Below are 7,974 nucleotides of genomic sequence, written 5' to 3'. Positions count from 1 at the left end.
CTTTTTCTTTTCGTAATGCAATCTCTTTTGTCTATGTTGTATTGTAGATGTAGACAGTTCTAAACCATTAGGCACTTGGTCAAACTTAATTAGATCATTGAATGATACTCACATGCACTAGATGTACTGCAGATACCTATATAATTATTATTTTATTACAAAATTAATCCTAGACAGTAGACATATTATTTTTAATTCCAAAATTAATCCTAGAAATATATAATTCATTGATGTGCTTAATAAAAAAATCAGATTTAGATCTTACATGTTAAAATAATTTGTAATAACAATTTTATTTCTGAATCATGGATCCAATGCTATGAGCCTATAACTATTATCAATAGATATATTTTAATCATGTAATTCTTCTATAAAGCTACGTACAACTACTAACTCAATTTCATTTAATCTTCTATAAAGCTACGTACAACTACTAAGTCAATTTAATGATTGACCTTTTGCCTAAATTATAAATGAATCAGCAACTTAACAAGAATCAGCTAATTTGGCGGTAAATCTGTCATTCCGAAAGATGAGTTGTAAACTCATCATGTTTTTCTTCTCATACGCAGACCCGTCTCATTCATTTTCCCTCTAAATCCATCTGTCCTTCCCGCGTTCTCATGAACTGTCTTCGAACATCTCTTCTCAACTTTCCCTCCCCTCAAATACCATCCTCAAGTCCTCAACTCTTCCAAACTACAACTTGTAAAAATTAGTCCACCTCAGATGGTTTCCTCCATGACATGGTTTTCCGATATAACCAACCGTGTTGGTATTGGCATCACAAATATCACTCATCACAAGCGTTCTAATTCAAATCATAACAACCACCATCACGAACCCGTACCAATATTTGGGATTCTTGCATTTGAAGCTGCAAAGTATGTCGCGACTTGTATCTCTATACAAGTCAGTCTCAGAAGATCAAATCCACAAACTTAGAAATGTTACTATGCGTTCTCAAGGCGTTGCGTACTTAAACTCAATGGACGAAGATTTTCTTCTTAAACTAGCTTGCGCTGAAAGAATAGAAGATCTTGATCGTTCAGCTATTTCCGTTGCGCGGTTTGGAAAGAAATGTTCTGATCCTGGTTTAACACAGTTTGAATTTACTTATGCTGATTTGAAACTGGGTTTTATTGATTTAGCTAAACTAGATTTCGCGTCCAAGGAAATTGAGAAAAGTATTGTGAAGATGGAGAAGTTTATATCAGCAACTTCTTCCTTATATGCAGCTTTTGAGTCATTATCAGAAATGGAAGCATTGGAAAGAACAACGAAACGTTGGAAAGATCATAGTGGTCCGATACCGAAACAGAATCCGAAACTTGAGTTTTCTGAACAGAAACTTTTGTTACTGAGAAAAGAAGTTCAACACTTGCAAGAAATTTCGCTATGGAATCAAACTTTTGATAAAATGGTTGGTTTCATGGCTCGTACTGTTTGTATCGTTTATGCTCAGATTTGTGTTGTTTTCGCTCCTCATATATCGGTTTTACCAACAGTGTCGTCACGACACGTTCGGTTTTCGTCCTCACTAATTCATTTCAAGCCTCGAGATGCACAAGATCAAGAACCAGTAAAGAAAGAAATAGTTACCTCGAGATCTGGGCCGATTCCGAAACGGCTACAAACGAAACAGGCTGAGACAGGATTTATACGGTTTCGGAGCAAGGATACGAAACCCTTACCAGGTGAAAATATCGGGTTTCGGATTGGAATAAAAGAGAACCATGAATATGGATTCGGGTGGGTCGAAAAAACGACCCGGTTATTTCAACAAGCACCAAGAACAACAGTGGGTGGTTCAGGGTTAGCATTAAGGTACGCAAATGTGATAATGTTATTAGATAAGCATCTCGAATCGCCGAGTTCACTCACCGATTGCGAACGAGACGATTTGTATGAAATGTTACCGGAATGTCTTAAAGTTTCGGTGAATTTCAAGTTGCGTAAGCTTTATCGGAATCAAGATGAATCGGAATGGTGGGTAGATGGAACATTAGCTCAAGGATGGAAAGATGGATTGAGAGTTATAATGGGATGGCTTGTGCCTATGGCACATGATACCGTAAGATGGATAAATGAGAGAAATTTTGAGAAGTATAACTTCGATGCTAAACCAACAGTGTTGTTGTTACAAACATTGTTTTTTGCTGATAGAGAAAAAACTGAAGCTGCGATTTTAGAGGTTTTAGTTGGGTTGAGCTTTATTTGTAGATACGAATTTCAACGTTCGGATGTTAGCAATTTGTGACAGCAGAAATAATTGGCGACCCTCAGATTAATTAAACAAGTAATCTAGTGATTCCTAGAATCCTAGGTGTTTTTTTTTTAATTAAATTTTTCGTTTTTAGTATTAGTTTTTTTTTCAATACTCGTATTTTTTAGTACAGTAGTTTTAGCGGGATTTCCGGCCAAGTCATCATACTCATACAATTTGTGACCATTTGATATGTATCGTGAAATTTCTGTAGCTTCATATCAAAAGATCATTAAAAATTTAAAAGGAGATATTATATTTGATATATTGCAGTGAGTTTGAAATAATTTGGTCCAAAAGGAGTAGGGGATACATTGTTCTTAAGATAATTTATAACTTATGTCAATTGGAACCGCGTTACTTCTAGACGTTCATTCTATAAGACTTTAGAAGCACTTTTGACTAACTGTAATTATGCTGGCAATTTTTTCCTCCCGATAATGACATTTAGAAAGGCGAAATGGTTTCATTTTCAACTGCCATAAAACCTGATTGCTTCATTGATATTAACAGATTGATTCATTGATTTTGATCATTTCATAGCAAATTACTGATGCTTATCTAATATTACGATTTACTTCGTTATTTTACCTCTTTATATTGACGACTTAATAATTACATAATATTAGAATCTTTTTGACTTTGGAGCTAACTAGCTAAGCAACATTGCAGATTTGGAGGTGTGAAACTCTGACTTAGAAGTTAGAAGGCCTACGAGTGAAGTAAGCAAAGAAATGGAAGTATTAATCTTTCTGGTAGAAACTAAGCTTATAGACAATTCACTATATGATACTATTAGGGGGGTCATCTCCAACTAAGATTCAAATCTACATTTCAATTTTGCCTACTTGATATTCGAATCTACTCTGTTGCCTTTCCTTGAATTAAGGTACTCACAAGGTGGACAAAGGTCCCATAACGCAGGTTACGCAGCTGATCAACAAACTGGTCTTTTATTTGAATATAACATATCTACACTATATGTTCTTCCAGAATACCCTTCCCAACTAGGCAATTTAAGATCTCTTTATTTACTTAATTTAGAAACACTTCCCTTACTAAATGTAGAATAAATCCCATTTTATTAATATAATTTGGACAAGGTCTTTTTTATATTAATAATTTAGAAAAACCTATCTAATGTCACTTAAATTAAATAATTACCTCCATATCCCACATTGAAATTAAAACAAATCCTATTTTATTATTGATAATTTAAAAGAATCACCCTAATATCACTTAAATAATATAATTATCTCTCATTTTATTTTAAAAAAATAAATAGATGAGTCTCTCCTATATAATTACAATTACCATTTATAATTAGAATCCAAAGAAACTATGCTAACTATCGATCTAGAGGGGCGGGTGAGACTTAAGAAAACCGATGCTTAGCAACTGTTTGCATATTTGTAACCTATGAATCTATGATCCATTTGGTGTTCTTGACCTCGGATATCAAACACCTCCTTTGGCAGATGGAGCTGACAGAGTCACCTGACCTGCAACGTGACCATCTAAATAGTCCGTACACTTAATCTGGAAATCCTAAACTGTGCTGGCACCATTTCACCACACATTACTAAATTGTTTATTCCCAGAGTCTCATAGTTTCCATGTACTTATATACTTAGCTGCATTTTCCTTCAATGAACTATACGTTCCGATCCTCTTTAGTCTTTAAGTCCATGTAACAGACTTAGAACTCCACAGACCACCGATACGAGTACAATAGCAATTAAAGTTCGGCTGGGCTACAGGAACTTCAAGTCTTAAATTCGACACAACATTTTCACTCACAAGTTTTTGCTTTGACTATGGAAGCACTCTTCAATGAGTTCAATCGAAAACAAAATCCTACCTTCACATCCCAATAGTTCTCTGATTATGCAAACATTGACATAAATAAGCTGACAAATGGTCTACCTCCGTTTCTGTTTTATAAACTTCCTTGTTAAGTACATTCTTTGTGTGAGGGAAATACCTGACAGAGCCAATGTCTCTCTGTTAACCGTTCCAATAGTCGAATCCCATAACTGGTTAATGTACCAAAATAAGGTTATAAACCTCGGTGAACTTCAAGTGATGCTGAAGACAGCATAGAATTTATTATGTCAATGGCACATTCGATCTATTTTCTAGTCTTTTCTCGGCAGAGATTTTCTGGTTAGTTAGTAGAGAGGAAGCTTGCTAGTGACTTGGTAGGCCACCTAGCTATGCAATCTGTGACTCAAAATCTTAATCTAAAACATAATACTCCTAAAAGACCCTTTACTTGCAAAAGAAACAATCTTTCTAGATAAATACCAGAATCACTCGGGAATCTTAGTCACTTGGTTAATTGGGGCCGTAATAATTTGCTAAGATGCCTGGCAAGCTTAGCTACAGTGAGAGGTCTTATAAGAACCTTTTCAGAGTTTTGTCATAGGGATAAGAAAACTTAGATTGTTCCTAACGAATTTCTGTTTGGGCAGGCCTATAATATTGTAATTCGTTACAGAATGCTAGGCAGAGTATATTTATCTAAGATAAGTATTTGTCATATATAGGGAGCCCCTGATCAGTTGGAAACAAATAAGAAATTTAGAATTATTCCTAACGAAAATCTTTTTGGGCAAGCCCCTAAGAATTGTATTTAATAATTACAGAATGCCAAGCAGAGTATATTTATCAAAGAATCAGTTATTTGGAGATTTGGAAATATACCTGGTTAATCCGCAACATTTTTCACCTAAGTAGCAATATTACTGTCTTATCAGTTTTCACTTCGTTATTAGCTGCTAAACTGAGTACTGTTAGATGAATTTAATGTAAGTAGGGGACTGCCTAATTCTTCAACTATTTTCGATAAAAGAAATTGAGAACAAGAGTACCTCAATTATGTTTGGGAAGAACAACAATATGTAATATGAATCCTGCGACGAAATTCATCAAGTATGTAAGAAGAGTATACAGCTGGTTCTAAACGAATGAAATTGTTGCATCAGGAGAGGCTCTTTGGAACGTCATCAGCTTTTCAGATAACTTTGACTTGTCATTTGATGCAGATGCGGATCTATTCTCTGAGGAATGCTTTTCTTTTTCACTGTAAATAACCATTTTTTTCAAAATAGGTGCTTTCATAAGAAGAAACTTCACTAGAGCTGTCTCAGAAGATCCACCAGCGAAGTCATACATATCAACGAACTCAAGTTCCTTCATCAGACAAGGGGATGCCAGCATTAGACTCCAGTAGTTTGTTTCGTTGAAATAATACTCTTGAAGATAATCAGCTGTATACTGCAAATCCAAAGCAAACATAGAGGTTGAGTATATCATAATCTACGCATATCAACTGATGAAAAGAAGACACATAAAAACAAAGAACAATATGGATACGAAGAACGCACTTGACTGATGCCTTCTGTATTGTAGTCCTTCTTTATAACCAGTTTCTCAAGATAAGAGGAAGTACTCAGCAGTAATAGTATTCCTGGAAGGTCCCATTTGGTGAGATTGGTCTTTAGTTCAACGTAACTGCAATTGTTAGATGGAGGAGAAGGAAGGCTTTCTATCTCGAACTCTGCCACCATCTTGGTACATCCCAGGATTCCCAGAAACAACCATAAAAAACATCTATATCAAAAACTGAATAACAGCTAATAGAGGACTGATAATGTCTTTATGCCATATGCATTCAAAAGCCAGCTGGGCATGTTACAATATTGCTGTATATTATCAAATTGTACATCTGTTCTATGGCTTTTTTAAATTATAGTTCTTCTTTAAGACAAAATTAAACACGTCTCGTTTCAATCAAAAGGTGACTCCACTCTTCTTGCAAGCTTAAATGTGTACGTGTGTGATTACTGCTCTTTCGTAGTTCCTATATTGCAAGACGATAGCGGGATACAAGATGTATAATATATATCTGTCATGACTCATGAAGTCATGATCGAGACTAAATATACTTCAGAATACAGCAAGCAATGCACATATTATAAAGACTTAAAAGCTCGAAATTGAAGTAATTACTACCTGGATGAAATGAGTGGACACGGTTATACATATTGCATGATGAACACCCATCAGAAAGTTTGTCACTATGGTTTGGTACGAAATGTCACTTGTGATACAGTCAGTGGAGACTTCAACGGAAACAAGACGAGATACATTAATCAGACGGTAGTTTGCTATGTCTCCTCGACATTTCAAAGTGTGTAAGTAGGGAGCTTCTACTTCAAGCCTTAATCCATCCATGGCAAAAAACAGACTCAAGTACGTTAGGTTTAAAGACGTGACCCTTAATTTTCTTAGACCATAACATTGTGCTAATTGCAAATACTTCAGCAAAGGACTACCTTCTAAAATGTTCTTCATCGCTCAATTTAACGAAAAACAGGTCCAAGATCTTCAGAGATTCCCATTGGAGTTGTCTGGTTGGTTTGATGGTGAAGGGTCCAAGTTTTAAATAGATGATAATATTGTTAATGTAAAGACCAGAAGGGAAACTGAAGGGATACAAACCAAAAAGAACACCCTTGTCCCCTGTTTCGACCCCCACCTACGTGGCAAACGTCCATTAGTAGGAGTCTCTATTTTATTCGTTTAATCGACATAGCTAAAACCCAATTTGCAATACCATGGATCAATGTACAGACCCATTAACTCATGTGTCTAAGGCTGAACCTTAGCCACATAGCTTGCTACTAATGTACGTTAATTTATATCCAGATTCGTTTCTTATCAAAGAGATAATTATCAGTTGAGAGTTATATTCAATCATAATTACTTAAGCTACAAGAATACTTGAGCTATAAGAAGTCTCTACTCTACATATATAAATACAAAACTATTTTTCATAAAGAACTACGTTCTGGAGACTTGATCTCACCGATAATTTGGGTACGTAGGCAATCGAAATGTACATTCTCATCATTCACTCAATCACCATCGCCTTTTCACTACTTTTCTATGTTCTTCATCTCTTTCGCCACTACTTAATATTTTGATAATATTTGGTCGAAACATAATTGGTGCCGTCTGCAGTTCTTATTCAAAACCGACGATTACGTTCTACAAAAGTTATGACGAATAATCGACGAGCCTAAGTTCTCGATGTACTTACTGACGATCATCGTGAATGTGAGGTTCAAAGTCACCATGGCGGTATGGGATTACTCCCTCCTATTCCTTTTCAACACCCGATTACATGCGACCCGGCTACCGTTCCAACGATGCGCCAAATTAATTATTCGGCATGAAGTTATTGCCTTTGACGATTCTTCGTCATATGTTACGGATAATGTCAGTCCTATATCTCGAGAAACACTTCTTCAAAAGTGCACAAGTGTATAACAAACATAACAACTATTGCAACCGGCCGCGATGCGAAATGAACCATTCCTCTCGCAGATGATGTTGTATTTGTCTAATCATAGCGTCACACACGCCAACAATATAGTTGCGTGTGAGTTCGTTTAAGTGGTGATGATTAGATTCTCGTTATTCACAATGGTTACCCACGAGTTTAAAGCAATAAATACGGACTTCGGACTTCGCAATGGTTATTTTTCACGAATCTCAGCAAAGCGTATCTAATTCATATTTGTCCATTGTCATTTGATAGTGACAATGGTCGTCTCATATTATTTGTTAGTACGGCTCTTATTTCAGCTGAATAGAGGCATTCTTGTTTTGAGAAAATTGCATTGGCCTTGTTTCATGTT

The 7,974-nt window shown here is 35.7% G+C and overlaps 1 protein-coding gene and 1 pseudogene across 2 annotated transcripts; one reads left to right on the top strand and one right to left on the bottom strand.

Annotated features, from left to right (window-relative positions):
- Positions 1-474: 474 nt before the first annotated feature.
- Positions 475-2,531, top strand: LOC147486658 (protein PSK SIMULATOR 3-like; annotated as a pseudogene). Its single transcript, XR_015200784.1, has one exon. The product of XR_015200784.1 is annotated as a protein PSK SIMULATOR 3-like (transcript).
- Positions 2,532-5,123: 2,592 nt separating this feature from the next.
- Positions 5,124-6,707, bottom strand: LOC147486657 (F-box protein At3g62230-like). Its single transcript, XM_086572274.1, has 3 exons — positions 6,284-6,707; positions 5,656-5,838; positions 5,124-5,545 (listed from the first exon to the last, which is right to left on the bottom strand). Exons 1-3 carry the CDS (start codon positions 6,623-6,625, stop codon positions 5,228-5,230), a joined length of 843 nt encoding a protein of 280 aa, XP_086428400.1. The 5' UTR covers positions 6,626-6,707; the 3' UTR covers positions 5,124-5,227.
- Between the last annotated feature and the right edge of the window lie 1,267 nt (positions 6,708-7,974).

The sequence above is a fragment of the Coptis chinensis genome, chromosome 7, assembly GCF_015680905.1.
Source record: "Coptis chinensis isolate HL-2020 chromosome 7, ASM1568090v1, whole genome shotgun sequence".
Classification (NCBI taxonomy): domain Eukaryota; kingdom Viridiplantae; phylum Streptophyta; class Magnoliopsida; order Ranunculales; family Ranunculaceae; genus Coptis; species Coptis chinensis.
Note: the sequence above shows the minus strand (reverse complement) of the source record. Positions and strands in the feature narration are given on the sequence as shown.

What these genes read in the sequence shown, in the direction of transcription:
- LOC147486657 (XM_086572274.1), bottom strand. Translation starts at nt 6,625, where the DNA reads ATGAAGAACATTTTAGAAGGTAGTCCTTTGCTGAAGTATTTGCAATTA. An exon ending in TGTCCACTCATTTCATCCAG is followed by an intron (nt 5,839 to 6,283) that starts GTAGTAATTACT and finishes GGATGTACCAAG; the next exon opens with ATGGTGGCAGAGTTCGAGAT. An exon ending in ATACAGAAGGCATCAGTCAA is followed by an intron (nt 5,546 to 5,655) that starts GTGCGTTCTTCG and finishes TTGGATTTGCAG; the next exon opens with TATACAGCTGATTATCTTCA.